A 19,287-nucleotide genomic window follows, 5' to 3' on the forward strand; every position below is an offset into this window, starting at 1 on the left:
CTCCTAATCCACTTCTAATAAAAAGGGAAAATATGAAATAAAATAGTTTTCCTTGATACTCATCTAGGAAAATCTTTTCTTAGCTCTGATTACATTTCAGCCTTCCCTATATTCCTGCAGCCTCTTTAGATAGCCTTGGATAGATGGTAGTTTTTGGGTGCAAAGGATTTTAACCTCTCCTTAGTCCATAAGAGATTCCAACTTCCTGCAGATCTTGGTGCTGAATATCCAGGTTTTTGTTGTTTGGACCCTGTTCCCTTCCCATAACATCATGCTGCAGATGCAGCAACATGTTGTTGCCATTGTAATTCTTATTGTCTGACTTCAGAGTGTGTCAGTACAATTTCTGGTGTCTGTAATAATTTCTTCCCTTTCCCCCTACTCTGTTCTTGTCTTCTGGAGCCTTTAGTAGGAGGATGGTAGATGGCATGGATGCTTGAGGGGCTGCATGCAGGAATTGATCTTAATATTTATCCAAAGTGTGAAGATACTTAAATGTATCATAATCACAGATTCAGTAAAAAAGCTCCTCACAGAGAGGTGTCAAATTGTAAGTAGCCTAAATAATCTCTGTAAAGTTACCTGGTCTAACAGAAATACATAACCAATGCTGTACATCGGTTGACAAGGTGATGAAACTTCAGGTTTTAAATATAGAAGGAATTCAAATGATGTCTGTCATTTGTGGATGAGCATGTAACTCACTTTAAGTACGGTTTGATCACAAATAGGATAAAAAAGCAAACTTTCAAACCTGCCCCCTCCCAAAATGACAACCCTGTCAAAATTCTATATCTCTAACTGTCAAAAATAATACTAATTTTTTCAAAACACTCTTCTGAAATAGTACAGGGAATGCATGTTTTGAGTTAGAGATCTACTTTCCTAAGTATTAGTTGTCTCTGTTGATGATACGGATGCTGTGTGCGTATCTCAGTGTTGCAGACATAAAGGGATTGAGGAAGACTGCGAGATGTTCGTGCGCTGTGGTGAGTAGAACCAAGTGGTTGTGTAAGATGTGTCACGTCCTAGAAGAGAGCCTTCCTGTCCCACACAAATGAGGCAATCCTTAAAGGGGGGAAAAAAAATTAATCCACTTAATTCTTGGGGGCTTTTCTGCATCTCTCGGCATCCTGGAATAGACTGCCCTTTGCTACGGTCCATGTTACGTCAGCCAAAATTTGTTCTTTCTTGCGGCAGCTGGTCGTCAAAATTGTACAGTAATTTTTGTTTGTAAATAAAAGTGTGCCTCTACTGCGTCTTAACAGCACCAGGCATTCACTCTGGGAACCAGTGTGCTTTTTTGGTTTAGTCAGATACTTTGTTTTAAGCCAAAGAAAAGAGTTTACTTAAAGTTAAGCAGAAGAGAAAACATTTACATGAAAGCCAGGAAAGATTTCATAGAGATGAAGTTGAAGGCAGGAATATTTCCACCGCGTTGTAGTAAGACGGGGGGGGGTGTCTTTCCTTCTGTACGTATTTGTGTGAAAGAGAGTGTTGGAATGTGTAGACCACAAGATGAATGTAGAAGGATTTGCTCTGTGGCGCTCTGAGGCTAAGCAGAAATGCAGACAATCGCATTTTGCTGTCAGTCTTCCTGTTGAGACATCCAATTTTGAAGAGACCTTCTGTAAAATAGATGAGCCAGGCTGCCCAGTCCTTCACAACGACATGGGAAAAACAGAAGTCATCCAAAAGGCTTCCAGAAGAGAACAAGCATCTGATAGGCACCAAAGGAGAGCATCTGTGCCATAAAGCTATTGCATTGCAGTCTCTGCAAGCTTAGGAGCTCTAGGAGCTAGTAGCTCTGCCAGGTTTCTGTATGGAAATAATTTTCCAAAGAAGACGACACAGGGTGAGGCTATGTTGGCCTTGCAAAATTCAAGTGAAACATCGGATCTGAAACATGGAGCATGGCCAGCTCCTGGCTTTCACAGGAGGGCCACTGCTCGCTGTCATAGCTGTCCCTCACTGTAGAGCAACGCTGACAGGACACGAGGCACTTCTTGCAAGTCTTAGGAATACCCAGGGGGTACGAACAGCTAGGGGAAAAGCCTGTCGCCAAAATGCAGCTGAGGGCAGCAGGTAGAAAGCTCTGAAACTGAAGCCATTTCTCTTCTGGAACCGAGGCACTCGAGCTCAAACCTTTCTATTTCAGCTGCCTGGGATTGCTTCTGTTGTAAAACCGGTGTCTGTGGAGTCTGGCTGTGTAATAAATAACTGGGACCACGGCCTAATCCCTCTCCAAGGCAACCAGACGGTTCAGAAATTAAGGAGTTCTGGCAGCTGGATACTTGTCGTGTGACATAGGCATTAATACTAGTTTATGCTATAATTCTGGTATTTAATGCCAGTCTGTTTGGAGGGGTTTTGGAAAATGTGGGGAGTAAAATGTACCGATTTGCATGTTAGGAGATGGAAGCCATCTGGGGCATCTTGAGGATTATGCTGTGACATGGGTTCACGGTGATGCTGCAGTTTCTTTGGCTACATCAGATCCACTCAGAAAACAAACTTTGGTGAAAACATGTATGACAGAGCTAATATGTCTGCGAATCTCTTTCAAACACCAAATTTCTTTGAAGCTGGTCCAGAATTACTCAGAAAATGCTTCTGCCTTCTATGCTGGACAATCACAACCATGTCAAGTTTCCATGTAAATGTCAAACATGTTGAGATGGCTTTGCAGGCATTCGGATTTGAGTATGAAAGAGCAGGAAATTTCACTGTAAATAGAAGGATTAAGGAAATGTCTTCAAGGGCAAAAAAATAAAATAAAAAAACAGGATTCCATATTTGCATCACAGCTTCATGTCAAGTTCAGCAATTTAATGGTAAAATTTGGGTAGGCTTTTTGGTAGTACTCCCTGTTTACTGAATTGTAAGTAGCAAAATATGTGGCAGTGAGTTAGTCCCTTGTAGATACTAAAGAAAACTAGCTAAGTTTGCTTTAATCTTTGTATTTACTTTTAATGCAATTTGATACAACAAACAACCTTCTAACATCCTGCAGCACGAGTTGCAGCATTTTCTCTGGATGAGTTTCTCTTCAGGACTTTCCCTTATTTCATGTTTATATTTGAATTTTGTGGGATATAGCATATTAATTTCCTCGCGGCACAAGCAACACAAACATCTCCAAACTGGGCAAATACCTCGGGTTCAGTATCACAAAAGTCTTTGTTCCTGCTGGAGATGGAGATGGTTGAACTCAAGGAATGTGAGGATTTCGGTCTGCGTCCGTAGGAGGGAGAGGACTGCTGATTGTTTCTTTCATTTTGTGTCAACATCGACAGCTTCCATGGAGCCGGAAAGCCTGTGGCACTGCAGACAGAAGTGACCTTTTTGTTAACTCCAGGAGGTGGTGGTGCCCTAAAGCAGGTTCTTGGGCTGTGCTGTGCAACTGGGGGGCAGTCACAGCAGTGCAAGGTGTTGCAGTTCCTGCCTCCGTGTATGAGGTGGATTATTACTGTGCACCTCTTTTTATTTATTTTTTTTTAGGCATAGGAAAAACATAACTTTTTGTTGTTGCTGTTTTTTTAAATCTATAAATTCTTTAGATTGGTACAGACAGGAGAGATCTATTCATGTAGCAAGGGCATCTTAACAGTATCCTTTACTGACAGAAGCTCTGCAAAGGGTGGGACTTCCAGAATGACCACAGTGGCCCTGTCCTTGTTTCTCCTGACTTCACTTGCAGCTGGGTAGGCTGACAGAGAGCACTTTGCTGAGCCAGGCTCTGATTCTAGAGCTACTCTATCAAGGGGGATATGATTGTATGTTTGTATTGATCCTTTCTGACTTTCCAAACTACCTACTTGTTTTTTTTTTTTTCATATATATATATATATATGTAAGTATGTGTACATAAAGCACTTTTTATAGTGACAGTGCAAAACATATACAAGTTGCTGGACTGTTATTAGCAACTTGGTTTAAGCAAACTCCAATGGTTATAATTGGATGAAAGGCGATCTACAAAGTCTTGTAGTAGCCTTAAGTTGTCTGAAGCTCTTGCCACATGATGGACAATTTATAGTTTTCAGAAAAGTCTGTGCCCTACTTATTTGTATTTAAATATGAATAGATATGATATCTAGGTGAGCTTTTTCATAATTTACAATTAATATAAATCGAGAATCTATTTTTTCTTTTTATTCCTGGATTTACCTTGGGGAGGCCTTTTGCATACCTGAAGATTTTCAGCTTCAGAATCACTTTGTTGCCTGCAGCAGATTGTAACATCATGGATTTGCCACTTTACTTAGTTTTATTCTCGTTTCAGGAATGCAGCTGCTTGAGTTCTGGGAAGAGATGAACAGAGTTATCTCAGATTCTGAACTGATGACAGGAGTTCCCTACTCATCTGCAGTACCTGGACTGACACAGTATCTCCAGAGCATCACCAAACTTGTGATATCCATGCTATCGGTGACAACAGGTGCTGACATCCAGAGCAGCAGTTCACCTGTTGCAAAGAAAATAGCCAAGCCACCATTGTCAATACATCATCTCCTTCATAGCGAGTTTCATGAAGTACGTCTGCTTGCATTGGAAGCAGTATTGCTCTGGCTGAAACTAGCAAATGCCAAACAGATTGCAGAAGAAGGTGTGTTGTGTTTGCTTGTTGACTTGGAAGGCATTCTTCTCAAAATGGCTCTGAAGGAAAAGAATCTCGACTGTTTTTATAAGGTAGGAGTGTGCTACTTTATTGATGTTGGTATGTTTTAACTAAATGATATTCTTAATTTTTGTAATATATTTCAAACATACATGATGTTTTAAAATACTGTGTGAGTAGTTTTTTTGTACCATTGAATAGATCTTTGTTATAATTCTATAACACGTTCTTTAGTAAAGGTAAGAACTTCCCTCTTCGCTTTTCTAACACTATCAGGAGAGAACCTCCTTAGAGTGGGGCTTAAGACAGGTTTTTATTAGTCTCGCATGTACACATTCACATTGAGATTGTTTGTAAATTCTTTTTTTGTGAATTGTGTGTGCAGGTGCTGGAAATTCTGTACATGATGGATCTCAGAAAAGTACTTCCGAAGACTGACAGCTCTATAAAAATGAATCCAAATGAGCTCTTAACCTGGAGTTTAAACACTGTAGATACCTACAACAGGTATGGTCTGGCGCGAATATTAGATAGTTGCTTTTGAAAAACCTCGAATATTCAAGTGTCAATTTATTGGGTTTTGGGGCTATATGTTGATTAAAAAAATCATGTAAGCATGGCCTATTTTGAAAAAAGATATCTTCTGATGAGATTTTTTGGAGAAGTTAGACATGGATCTGAATTGTTAAAATGGCCCTCAAGTCATACTGGCAAGCACCCTATAAATGTCCAGCAATGCGGTTCTTGAATAATAAGTTACTACATCTATCAGATGATAGCAAGTGACTATAGCTCTTCCAAATGGCAATCAGGAAACACGATTTATGCATAGAGGTGAGGATTCAAACACACACTAAATCACTCTGCATCTGCTATCCATTCTATTCTGGTTTTCTATGGACAATCTGTAGAAAGTGACAGACCTGATTTCACTTATTGGATTAGCAAAAGCAGTTAACCTTAAAAATAAAAACCTAGGCCTAACTGGTCTTTACAAGATTATTTGAATTTAGGCTTTGTTTCTTGTGCATTGTGGCCTGTTCAGCCATGCTTAAATTTGTGTGTTGTATATTCCATCCTGTAGACTGGATGCATATTCCCAGTACTGATGTTACTCATTTTTTCACATTATTTGGATGCAAGTATAAAGTTTTGAATGCACAAGAGAAGAAAACTGAGACTTAGCTGTACCTTCAGATCTGGTGCACACACTGTCCTGAAGTCTAACTGGACAGGGCTGGCTGCTTCTGCTCGGGTTTCCTAACCTGCAGTATATATTGGGAGAAATTGATAGTCTAAGCTTAGATTCAAGTGTATAGCACATCTTTGAATGTGCCTCCAGAGAAACCGCACTGTCTGTCTACTGTGTGCTCCCCTCCATCAGTATATAGTTATTGAAAGAGCAATCCTTAATGAGACTGGGTCTACAAAGTCAGCAGTAAGTGCTGGTTTGTAGTTCACACTGAATTAGATGGCTGTGTCCGTCTGTTCATAAAAGAATGGACAAACAGGGTGAAAAGTGTCCAGACTCTGAGGGCAAGACTGCCCTGTTTCTAGTAGTGGTGGTTGTCTGTTTTGGAAATCATATAAACATCATGCCACCATGTTACCAATCTATAATATTTAGGATTTAGAGTGTAGGACAGCATGAGATAGCTGTGCACATTTGTGGTTGATTTGCACAAAATTTGTCAAGTTTAAATAATGATGTGGTGTGTTTATTTATGAAATTTATTTATGAAATAAGATACACTTGGTAAAATAACACTGGCTGGTGCTATTGAAAAGGGAAGTCATTGAAATAGCAGACCTTATTGCTCAGGTGTTGCCATTCCCTGCTGAGAGACCCACCCCTTCAGGAGCCATGGTGCCAAGCACCCTCTCCTGAGACCTTCTGAGCAGTACCGAGGCTCAGGAGCCAGCAGTTGGTGCATTGTGCACTACTGACTTTCCTAGCAGTTGCAGAAGAGAGATTTCTGGAAAGTAATGCCAGCTTGAAGAAATGCTCTTGTTTATCATTGCAAATAATGTCTGGTTTGTTTGACTCAGGTTCCAGTTTCGAATGTATTTTTCTACAGAAAGGTAAAGAGGTGAAGAAAGAGCGTATTTTATTTGCATATTAACTGAAAAATTAACCAACATCATGATCTGTAACGTAAAGCTCTGAGTGCTCAGCTTGCAAAACACCCATTGGTGATAGGAATGATTAAGAGCTGGCTGTTTTTCTTCTAGAGATGAAATGATGACAGAAGTTACTGCTTTGTTTTGATATGTTCTTTATCTTTTTTTTCTCAGTGCTGAAATTCAAAGCGTAGCTCTCAAATTTGCCTCGAAGTTGGTTATGCATCTTCTACAGAATCATCAGCAGGTAAGGGAAAATGAGCAGCTTAATTCTGGAGTTTTTGATGGTAGAAGTAATGTGGCTCCTTTTGGATAGAAGCCCCAAGCTTGTGTTTTCCTGTGTCATGCCCCAAGCATGTGTTTTTCTGCCATTACGCCTTCCCTTCTGAGCTAAGCACTGCGTTTGGAAGCGAAACCTCCACCAGCAGCACCTCAGTACATCCCTTTGAAAGTTATTCCAAGCTAAAATACGTAAATATTTTTTTGATGGATTAATTTCAACTTCTGAGACCATCCAAAGTAGTCACTATGACATGGAAAGAAAAAGGCTGACTAATTAACACCCTGTAACGAACCATCCGTATCCTGAAGTTGTGGTTGCCGGTTGCAGGGGGGCAGCAGGATGGCCTCACTAAAGGGAGGCCACAACGTGTGGTGGTGTCAAGGCTGATCCAGCCTTGCCAAGTCTCAGCCTGGAGTCACTGCTTTCCAAGCACTGCAGCCTGCTGTTTGCGTGGAATTTCTCACTGAATATCCTCTTTAAAATTGTTTTTTGAACACTAGAATAAATATCAGAACCCTTGTAAAATTCAAGACTCTCTGTTCTCTGTTGCTGTTTTTATGGACTATTTGATTGAGACTGATAGCAACACAAATTACTGCCTCACGTTTCTTTAGATTTCAAGTTGTCAGTCTGTGATATCACATATATATGCACAGAGCAGTGCTGATGCAGCTTTTAATACCAGGCAATTTTTATTTTTTTACGTTTTCGAAGATGAAAAACACACTTTATGGATACTTATTTTTTTCCTTACAGCTGTTGTATTTTATAAAATACACAGCAGAATTGATTCACATTGTGTGTTACATAAACTTCTGTCTCATTAAAAAAAGCCACAGAATTGCACACGAGAAGTGGGAAAATTAAAATGACTTATGTTGTTAATTCTTTTTGTTTAAGAAAGGCAAAATGCACGGACTTCAAGTCATAAACAATAAAACACCCATGGTAAACTTGGGTTCACAAATAGACTTGGAACATAATGTTGCTGTGCAGTTTTCTGATAATTTATGAAGAGGAATTAGTGAAAAATGCTGGCACGATCTGAGCTGTAGTGACGCTAACACAACTCCTCCTAATAAGCTTGTAAATCATGGGAGACCTAAGACATCTGTATGGAGGGTGCCTTCTGCTTTATAAAAGATCAGGTACACCAGGAGTTTTACATCTAAATTTCTTTGGGCTTGCATTCAGTTTGTGCATCTGTAGGAGGGGTTGCTTGAGATAATGCATGTGTCCGTTCAAAATTTGAGTAAACGCAATCTTTGAGGAGATTTTTATTTTTTTTAGCCCATTACAAACTCTGTAGGAAATGCTCAGGCTTCCGTCCCTGCGTGCAGCACTGGTACACAGGCACGAACCACTCCCAGTGAGGCAGAGCATGAGTGAGGTTTCATTTGCCCCTCGATGAGTCCTCCTGTACTTCTGTGCCCTTTAACTCGGCTCACCTTGACATTGGTTCTCTTCTGTACCTTACTTGCTTCACTTCATTTTTTCACTTCTTTAGTAAAAACAAAATTAACAGAAAAGGAAAAAAAAAAAAAGTATAGTTGCACACAGCCTAAATGTTTCCAAGCTGAGCTTGTGCTCCTTTTCTTTTCATACACGAGGACTACTACTTCCCCGTTACAGCCCAGCTGTCTGAATGGACATCAGAGTTGACAAGCCTTGGGAGCACAGTTCAGTTTGCAACCAAAATGCATGTTATTTCTTTCTAAAAAAAAATCTGAGCCATCGCTACATGTCAAAAAGAGTCAAAGCTTTGGTCCATTATTCCCAAGTTGTCATTTTCCTAGTGTATGACTCTGAGGACTAAATATTTTCCGCAAGGTGGCAACTGAAGGTTTTTTTCTTTCCTGTTCTTCTAGCAAGCTTTGCTGCATATCAGCCACCATTCAACCAAGATTCCTTCATTGTTTTGAATGCACATGCTGTCAGAGCCCAGGTTAGCTCAGCAGTATCAGTAAAACCAATTGTCCATCAGTATCTGCAGAGGAGACAGATGCAGCTGCTTTCTCCTGTTCACCAAGCACTGTACTGTTACCAGAATTCCTACCATGATTGATTGCTACAGTTCACATGCTCTTAGCTGTTTTTCCAGATGCATGTACCAGTCTACATGTAGGATGCTCCTGTGAATTCCTTTTTTTTTTTTTTTCCCTGTTACAGTCTAGTGTATCTGTCTTTAGCTTTCATGTTTAGAATAGAGGATGAAAGGACATGTTTTGACTTGTGGTCATTGGTGAGTCTAGTGTAAAGGGACAGAGTAAGAGAATTGACTATGAATATGGGTACAACTAAAGGAAAACCTTCTATCTTAACTGTTTGTGACACAGCAAACCAACTTTTGAATGGACATAAGATTGACCATGTTAGAAAAAAATGGGTTTTACTAATGCATTGTATCTCTTTGGCAGTTTAATATGATAGTCACCAATACCACTGAGTGGTACAGCATATTTCTCCCATGTGTTTTCTGCTTTCAGATTTCAGAGGAGGTCTTAAAGAAATGGGTTCAACAGATAATTTCTTTTTGTGGAGATGAGCAACAGACAGAAATGCTGTTAGCAGCTGCTGAGGTACTTAAAAGTATAACACCATTCCTTCTGATCAATGAGAAGCTCGTTCTTGGTGAGTAGTTTGAACACACTTAATTTTCTGGATCTTTTTAGATGAAACCTGGTTATCACATGACTGTATTATGGTACATGTATATGCACACATAGAACACATAATCAAACGGTATTCTGCATTTTTTTATAGGACAGTGTACTAAACATTACTTACTTAAGCTATGAAGTTATTTAAATTCTGGTAGAAAGAGCACATGTGTAGAGCTTCTTGCAGTAATTCTTCGGAAGGGGAGTGTGAGGTGCTGTAATGTCTGCAGGCCACTCTACATCTCTGTACAGATTTACTGGCTTGCAATTACTCTGACCCAGGTCTTTCTGACATATTCTGTTGGTGATGTGGACATGCTTTTAGTTGCCCAGCAAAACTCTGTTGGCTGAATGTTGAAATTAAAAGCTTCAGTCTAAGAAAACATTCTACTGTGGAACAACACATTCTACTATGAGAATGGTTAGTAATTACATCACATCATACTAAGTACGATGTGAAGTACGATGATTTTTTTAAGTTAATACTAAACAATCTACTTAGAAAACCACCCAACAAACAAACAAAAACCCTTCACAGCCTTATTCAACAACATATTACTGACTGAGAGACAAAGCTATGAGAAATTCTGTGGTCTACTAAACAGAAGAGTTTATTGTTTTTTTTGTGTTTTTTTTTTTTTTTTTTTTTTATTTATTTAAAAAACTATCCCCTTTCCCCCCAACGCTCCCTTTTTTTTCCCTGTCTTTTGAAAGCACAGAGTAAGAGGATTTTGTGACTAAAAGGCTAGGGTTTATCCAAAATGATAAAGAAATTGTTTTGCATCTTGAGCAAGGCAGTAGGCTTTAAATGCTTTTGGTTTCTGTAATAATTTGAAGACAGCTGTTTATAGCTTTCTAGTTTGAGTAGCTTGAGTCCACTCATATAGACGGGATACAAATTTTTGTTAGGCAAGAAGAATGGTAGTATTTGTTATGCTGCAGATAATGGTGTTTTTCAAAAGTGAATAGTTTATTTTGAGATGTCTTTTAAGAGGTATTTATGATATTAAAGAGAGCAATTTATTATGCTTGAAATCTTAGTAAAGCGAAACAAACAAACCAACCTGTAAATAAAAGCCCACAAAGCATCAGTGGATGGCCATTTAAATTGGCTCTTTGCCCTGAAAATCGGACCTGGGTAAGAAAGATGCAGAACTAATCCTCCAAACAGCCTAGAATTGCCAGTCTGGGGTTCTTCACAGCTCTGAAACTGTCAAGTGCTGCAGCGAGAATCAAAGGCATGAGCTCCTCTTGAGCTGCAGTGATATAAACCCAGAATCATTCTGTTAAGGGGGTCATGCTGGTCAAACAGTTTTGATTTTTATGCCTCATTCTGCATCAGCTCGTTTGACCACATATTCCTGAAAGCAGAAGCTAAAGAAAAATGCAGTTGTATGAATTGCAGCTGTAGTCTTTCTGATAGGCTTCCTTGAAGTACATTCAAGGCTTCCTGAAGCGCATTCATAAGAGGAGGGCCAGTGCAGGTCAGCATGCACTGGATTCCCCCATTTTTCCATCACGTTGCTCGAGTGTTCAGAAGAGTCTTTCTGGAAAATGCATTTGCAGTCTTCCACCTCTGGCAGGTACAATACCAACTTGTCTAGGTCAGAAAGCTGGTGATTGAATGTAGAATAGGATAATTATTCTGCTCCAGCTGTGCCAGCATAACATTACTTGGCATATTGTGCTATAAAAAAGCAACTACTTTCTGAAATTATTATAGTCCATGCTATTCCCAAATAGGCAATTTATATGAAATACAGGAACGCTTCTTCTGCCTGTGAAGTAAAGCCTCAAGCAGTTCACTTTGGCCAAGCAGTGCAATAGACTTAATTGTCTGGCCAGCCTTGTAATATAAATCTCTGATAGACCTGTTGATAACATGCTTGAAGCAAACCAGCGCAGCGGTGAAGCAGCCATTCTGTTGTTCTCTGCAATCACCAGAAAGTGATAGTATCTCACAACTGACTGCCTCTAAGAGGGATGTTCCAATGGATTCCTTTAACCAGGATGCTCAACGAGAGCTGAAGTCAGTCCACTTTAATCATACCCCAGCAAACCTATGAATGCAGTGACTTCTGCACTTCAGCTGGTCAGCCTTCATGGGGCACCCCTAAACAGCACAAGGGTTCTGTAAGCTGTGTACAGCTTGTGATGTGCATTGCCTCCGGGGTGATAGGTGGAGTCTGTCTGAGTTCTAAGAATTATAGGAAATAATAGGAATTATGCACTCCAGAAACTATAGAAAATTCAGAACACCCAAAACTTAGTTAGAGCAATCCATTGGAATGCAACTGGAATGGAGCGATCTACTGTTTAAGCCAAGCTGAGACAACCACCTAGATAAAGTTCACACACAAGCAGAAAATATTTTTATTATATTCCCAGTTGTCTTCCTAGTGGATTGCCAGTGCATTTCTCCTGCCCTTATTTCAGTGTTTAGCTGAGTTTGTCATGTTTAAGGGTGGAAACATAATTATGTAATTTATTTGAATGTTTGTAAGAAATGGCATTCTATTTTTTTCTCCATAAATACATATAGGTCTCTCTGATACCCTTGCAATGTGGAAATGTGTGATTCTTCTGCTGCAGAATGAAGATTTGGTAGTAAGGGATGCTGCTTCTGAGGTTATACAAGTGGCACAGTCTCAGAAAAAGAGCAGTAAAGGAACAGGTATGTTAACTTTTCTTCAGTTTTCAATAATATGAGATACTTGAGAGACAGAAGTATTTCAGTTCTCATCACAAAATTCTTGCTAACTGTAAAATGATCCACATATCTCACAAACGCCTACCATAGAAGATAACAGTAAGTTGAGATTTTACACCCACCATGCCTTATTATTTTGTTTTTACTGTTCTTGGTATAATTTGCAAATGGTTATATGGGTATGTGAAAAGGACAACAGCAGTGTTCAGCTTTATGGTTCTTGCTGTGATGAGTCAACTATCACATAAGGAGTAATGCTGGAAATTATTTAATGCCAGCCTTGCTCTAATACAGCGCAATGGAAGACACTGTTTGGGTCTCTGGTCATTATAATAGCCTGGTCACAGTGAGGAATCCGGAAAAACAGTATTCAACTCATTGATTCGTTATTAGACCTTGAAATCCATTTAGTTCCAGATCAACAAATACAATTCTCAGAACACCCACAATGTGCTTTCAAGGACGAGGGCCCTTCTGTCTGCATGCCCTAGTTTACTCAACCCTGGTAGTTTTAAAATAGCCCCTAGTTTACTCAACCCTGGTAGTTTTAAAATAGCCACAAACTTGAGTAGGCTTAACTAATTAATGTACTTTGCTTTGAGAGTCTTTGCTGAAGCATTCTTCTGTGTGCTGTGAATAAATACGAAAATTGCTTCCAAGCTGCTCTCTCTCTGGTGGACCCTCCTGGTCCGTGCCATTCACTAATGCCTGTACCAGCTTGGCTGCAGTCAGTACAATGTGGTCGGTCCTCTCCACGTGAACTTCTGCTAGACTGTTGATAAAGCAGCTCTGTGGTTTAAAACAACCATGGCGGTAAAAATGTGTGTTTTCTGCTGCTGTAGACAGAAGTAGCTATGAATGTGCTCATGTGGCAGATGTAATTTTGAGCTGGCGCTGTTCAGGCATGGTGCTGTGGGGTAGGAGAAGGAAAAAGGAGGGATGTGTTAAAGATGGCTTTCATCATCCTCCGAGTTCCCACAGCTCTGATTCCAGCACACTCATCACAGCTCTGATGATTTATCTGGTCCCTGCTACAGCTCTGTTGAGTATCAAGAGTCTCTGCGTATGTGTCTCAGGTCCCTGACAGCGGCATTTCGGGGCCATCCTCAAATACCTCTAGATAGTACTTTCTCTGGAAATAATGCAATGCTGTTCCCTGGCTCCTGTATTTCATCCCTTTTTCCTTGTTGTGTCTGCATACCATGGGATACTCCCCTATAGCTGGATGAGATGTTAAGGGCTCTGTCTTCCTAATTAATACCAAGCTGATACCAATACTGCCAATTTGTTAGAGCATAAGTGGCCGTAACTGAGGAAGTAATATAATTGGTTTTTATTTTCAATGTTCCTAATTAGGATAGGGACCCCCTCCCCAAACTTGGGTTAACCCCTTAGTTATACTTAGTTTTGCCTTCCTGTACTTTCATTTAAGTTGCTTCTAATGAAATCAACATCTTTTACCTGTTGTGAATAGCAAAGTACACTACTTCTGAAAAGAAATAATAAAGTTTCTTTCCTCCTTCATTTAGCATTTCTATTATTGTTTCTTCCTGTGACATTTTTCCTCATTAAACTCCTTTTATTTCTCTGTGCTTTGCTTTCTAACTTTCAGGTTAGGAGGGCAAGGCTTCTCACCACTGTGGCTTTCGTTTACAACCAGATAAAAATGAGGATTACCTTCTAACGTTGTTAGTTGCTTTCATTTACACTCTTTGTGTCGTGTTCACGTGAGATAACACAGTATGTTTGGGTCTGGGGTTTTCTGCAGACATTTCATGAGTCACTAGTGCTCTCTGTCCTGGACATTTTTAAATGACATTCAAATCTCTCTGTATGTTTTTCTCAGTTTTCATTCTGTGGAAGTCTGTTCCTTTATCCTAGCACTGATTTTAAAATTTCTAAGCTAATACACCAGAATTCACTAGAAGCCATAAAACAGCTCTTTATACCCTTGATTTGATAAAAAATTGTTGGGTATTTTACTCTGACTGACTTTTCATTTCCATTATGCGATGATAAATCCATATTGTGGCCCAGCGGTATTATCATGCGATCAGAATGCAAGATGACTCAGGAGACCAAGACGAGAAGTGGATGACTAGAATGCCTTTTTCATACACTCTGTAATTGTTTTATCGCCGTTAGCATTAGTTAACATGAGAGAGTAAGCGGTCTATTATAATTTCAAGTTTTTAAGTTCATCAAACGTTTTTATGCCCGAGTCGACTTTATATTTCCAGAAACACTGCATTGCACAAAGTGGTTGTTGCGAGTGTCACCTTTTACTGTTGTTAATTTGCTGCATACAAAGTGGGAATGCTGCTCACAAAATCCAAGCGTTGGATTTGCCAGAAACGTTGGCACTAGCTTCGTTATATCTGCTCTTGACAAAACTCTCACCTGTGTGTACAGCGTGTAAAGCAGTAAGCTGTAACTGTAGAAAGACTGAATTGTCCAGTTAGGGAAGGAACACTTTAAGTTTCGGATTTATGTCTGAGATCCAAAGAAATCTCTGATTATGGCCTGATAACTCTGATTATGCCTACGTAAAGGATAACTGATACAAGCTGGCATCTGCTTTTCCTGTGGCAAAATGCAGCATGAGAGAGCACATACTTGTATGCAACAGCTGGAGTGAGTCTGAATTTTTATTCTGTTTCTGGAGGGTAAGATGTTTGAAGCTGGACTTCTGTTAAATTGTAATAAACTTCCAGATTATTTGCATAGATTGTAAACACAACTGTTACAGGATATTTTTCCCTTGCATGCATGTTCCTGAATTACAGCACACGTGTAGCAATGTGACTGTGTCATGTAATAAGTATTCTCAGGTCATTTATAGGTGGTGAAACTGGAGGCAATTGGTCCTTTCTATTAGAGTGGTTTCACTTCCTGTAACTGCTCCTATCTTGTGTAATTCTTTGAAGTGTTACGTGAGCTCCTGGAAGGGAATATGAACTTCGTTTCTTGTTATTCCCTCATGGCTTTTAGTGAGAGGGGGAAAAAAAAAACAATACATGTATCCTTGAGTAACTAATCCATGCAGCTTTGGATTGCTCAAATGAAGAGAGCAGTAACCTTGCAGAGTCTGAAACCCAGGGTAACATATGTGATAAAAAAAAAACTCTGTCAAAATTACAGCCCCCATTTTTAGCTGAAAGGAGAAAAGCTCAGAAGACCAAACACTGACACACAGCAGGGCTCCTATGCTCTGCCCTCCTCTCCCTCAAAACCTCCTACAAAACATGTTGTTTTTTTTATCGAAGACAATGACTTCCCCTGATACTGGTAAAGTTCATTTTTATTTATGTTATTCATACAGAAGAACTTGATTTAAATTTGTAATACAAGTAAAAACTTATAATTATGGGGGGGCAGGGGGTACTGAGGTTGGCTGGCTGCAGTCATTTTCAGAACAGAGCAGGTCAAACAGAATCCTATCTCACCAGAAAGGAGAAAACCTTTTGTTTTGCTTGCTAAAAATAACAGCTTAATAGGTAGTTAAGGTTTTACTGATAACTTGGACAATATAAACCTGATCTGTAACTAGAGGTATTGCATGTACACTTTGTTGTTGTTTCCTCATGCGTTGAGGTGTAAACTTCTGGGGGATTGTTTTATTCCTTTAGTATGAGGGAGGGTGCAGGAAGTATTGTATTCAGTGTAAATGTAGAATAGCTGCTTTGAAATCTAATTAAATTAGTGACCCATGGCTGTGTAAAGTCTAGACCTATTCACAGCAGCGTTGCTTATCCAAGAGGGTTACTCCTTACAAGAAAGCAGATTATTTAAGTCACATGGAATGGGTTTACTTTCTCTACTGATGAGTGCTTTGCTGAATATCCTGACCGATTCAGTTGCGAGAAGGAAAGTTGTATTCATTGTTGTCATTTTCCTCTGTGGGTTTTTTAATCTAGAGAAGTACTTCCTAAAGTAAAATTGTCAGTATTAGAAAACTTGTTGATATTAGAAACATTTAGATAAACCATTTATCATTATTTAAGCCAATACAATTCTAAAAACCACATATGTTTAGATTAATCTTTATGTTGCTAAATTACCAAATGAACCTGAAATTGGTTTAAGAGCATTTTTAGTGTTGTCAGCATTTGCACCAATTTAGCTGGCTTGATTCAGCTCTGACAATTTTAAAAGTGAAGGTGAACAATTAGACTCACAGAGCTGGATAAATCTTTAAATGCGCCTGAATGACATAGGAGCCTAAAAGTCCTATTGAATGTGATTGAGGCCCTGGGGAACCTCTTCCAGTATTTAGTTGGTCAGAGGTTGGACTAGGTGATCTGGGAGGTCTCTTCCAACCTAGATGATTCTGTGATAGTGTGGCAGAGCAGTACAGGACAGAGGACAAGTTAGCTCACTGGCGGCTGTGTAGCTGCAGCAGAGCTTCACACAGCATGCAGGAGGTAACCAGGCCCACTCCAAGCAGCACAGTCACTGGACACACAAGCATCTTAGATAGTCAGTCCAGTGTTGTCAATATTTCCCTTGCTTCCAGCACAATTCTGTGGATAGTTTGTGGCTACAGATGACGTAGTCACTTTTGAACATATTGCTGATAAACTCACTGAACAAAAATTCAGGTACATTGATCCTGATCCTTCTGTTCCCATTCCACATGCAGTAGAGGGTACTTGTACTCTTGGGTTGGGAGTTTCTTCAAGAAAGGCAATGCAAATCTCTCTTCTCTTCCAGGGTGTTGTTCCCTTTTTGACTCTTTATATTTGACTCTTAACCTTCAGTAAAATAGTGAAGATGACAAACGTGCTGTTGGGGAAGGGGCGGCACAGGTCTGTGTAGCAGATTTGGTTGAGGTTTTGTGGAAATTGGGTATTGACCACCAGTTTAGTGGCCTCCAGTGTCTCAAGCATCTCCTACTGTGTCAGACTAAATGCATGCGGACTTGCCTTTCTGTAACTTTTATTTTGCCTATTGACTGAAGAGTGTACATGTGTACAAAGGGAGAAGCTAAAATGTGCTGCTGGGGGCAGGAGGGGAATCATTTAATCAGATTAAAGAAGGAAACGCAGGGTAACTTTGAATTCTTTGCGAGGCTTCAGCATTTGGCTGAATAAAACCTGTCTATTTGTGCATCATGCTGTCTCAGTGACAGGAAGCAAAGCAAAGCAGTTTGTTTCTTATGCCTTTTTCCCCTCACGTGAATATAGACAGTAAATTCAAATATAAACTTTTTTATTGTAGATTCGGGGTCTCTATCATGCAGGTGTGTGCAGAAAGGCCTATTTAATTATCTTTTTGGAGGTGGGGGGTGTAAATAAGCCTTAGCAGAGGTAGGCAAGGAGAAATTAAGATCAGACCATATTAACATGTGAAAGAGAAGAAATCTTGCTTAGATTTATGTTCTTTGATACTATTTCCTAAAAAAAAGTGTACAGGAGTTCTCATACATATGTGCCCTAACAAGATCTCATAAATCACTCAGAAGATAGGAGATAACTCAGGCTGTGTGATATTAATGTAGCACAATGGTCTGGCATTCATCATCAACACCACAGGTGATATCAGCAAATCATGGATGAGTGGCATGATCTCAAAACGTGTACCCCAAAGGTCCTTTATGACCAATCCATGAAGTATTCCAGAACAAGGGACTCAGATGAAATCTGCTAGTGAAACAGCTAAGCGTAAATGCTGGGCAAAAGTCAATGCTAAAAATACCAGTGGTGTTCAGATGCATGATAAGAGCATCCCACATACAACACAGGAAACAGTAAAGAAATGCATTTTACTTTGATTATTGCCTCAAGTCCTTGTTGGCATTTGAAACTGAGTGTTTTCAGACTACTCCTTAAAGTACCTAGAAACCTTGGCCCTAGCAAAAGGAGCTGTTCTTCCACATGTTTACCTTTCGGTGAACATGTTAAACAGATTTCTTAAAGCTTGAATTCATCACAACATCGAGTTAACCCTTTCCTCCTCCCCAGACTTAACTGTTACTTACACGGTGCCGAGTCCTTGCGGGGGTAATGGAGCTGGCGAGGAGCTGGGGGTTGGACGCTGCGCACCACCGCGTGCACTATGCTAGCTCTAAGTCCCTACCTCGCGCTCTCCTGGTGAAGAAGCTAAAGGAGGAGGACTGATGAGATGTGCAGAACTCTCTGTTCTGTATAACCAACGCATTCATCCTCCTGCCAAACCTGGGGACAGATCCACTGCTTTTGCTCTACTTTGGTGCTGGCGTGGCTTTCTAGAGAGGCAAACGGGAGGAGTGTGGTGAATAAAACGAGTTGGGTTACTCTGATCCTGGACAAAGATTAATGTATAGGGTTCAACTTTTCTCATGCACTGGATGACTTGCCCTGATGTTCAGGTTAGGCTAATAGACCTCTTTGTAAGCTGAGGCCTCAAACAACTCCTTTAATTGCATCTCTTAAAACCAGTTCTGGCAGCTGCCTGGCTTTAAGAACTACATGGTAATTACCTGAACGTAAACTAGGGAACTGCATGCATGCACTGTTTTGAGGATGTATTAGCTGGAGTCTGTGGCAGGATCACAGGCGTTAGATTTCCTCTTCTTGGTTTAAGTAAGACTTGTGCATTTTTTTCTCTGTTTAGATTCTTTTGAGATTGATGTAAGGGTTAAAAAAAACACAGGGTCAGAACCTGCTGTAGAGTGTGCTGTGCTGAAACTGCCTGGAGTTTTTCACTACCTAACCCCAAAATGGAGACTTTTAGTGCTGCATGCAGAAGATTGAACATTTTCGTTCTAGGTACATGACACTGAACGCTGCTGTGTGAAAAGCTAAGAGCTTCCCACAATTTCAAGACCTTCCAACTGCCATAGGTAGGGAAGAGAAAAAAAAAAAAAAAGAAAAGAAAAAAAAAAAACAGCAAATTGGAAAGCTCATCTACA

The 19,287-nt window shown here is 39.9% G+C and overlaps 1 protein-coding gene across 4 annotated transcripts in view; it reads left to right on the forward strand.

Moving 5' to 3' along the window:
- THADA (THADA armadillo repeat containing) overlaps positions 1-19,287 on the forward strand; it is a 165,065-nt gene that overhangs the window by 124,030 nt on the left and 21,748 nt on the right. For all 4 annotated transcript variants that reach the window (XM_068676704.1, XM_068676706.1, XM_068676703.1 and 1 more), the window contains 5 exons: positions 4,286-4,692; positions 5,007-5,128; positions 6,917-6,989; positions 9,512-9,656; positions 12,228-12,359. In XM_068676704.1, the coding sequence (XP_068532805.1) occupies positions 4,286-4,692; positions 5,007-5,128; positions 6,917-6,989; positions 9,512-9,656; positions 12,228-12,359 (879 nt within the window). The remainder of the gene's footprint in view (positions 1-4,285; positions 4,693-5,006; positions 5,129-6,916; positions 6,990-9,511; positions 9,657-12,227; positions 12,360-19,287) is intronic.

The sequence above is a fragment of the Anas acuta genome, chromosome 3 (assembly GCF_963932015.1).
Source record: "Anas acuta chromosome 3, bAnaAcu1.1, whole genome shotgun sequence".
Taxonomy (NCBI): Eukaryota; Metazoa; Chordata; class Aves; order Anseriformes; family Anatidae; genus Anas; species Anas acuta.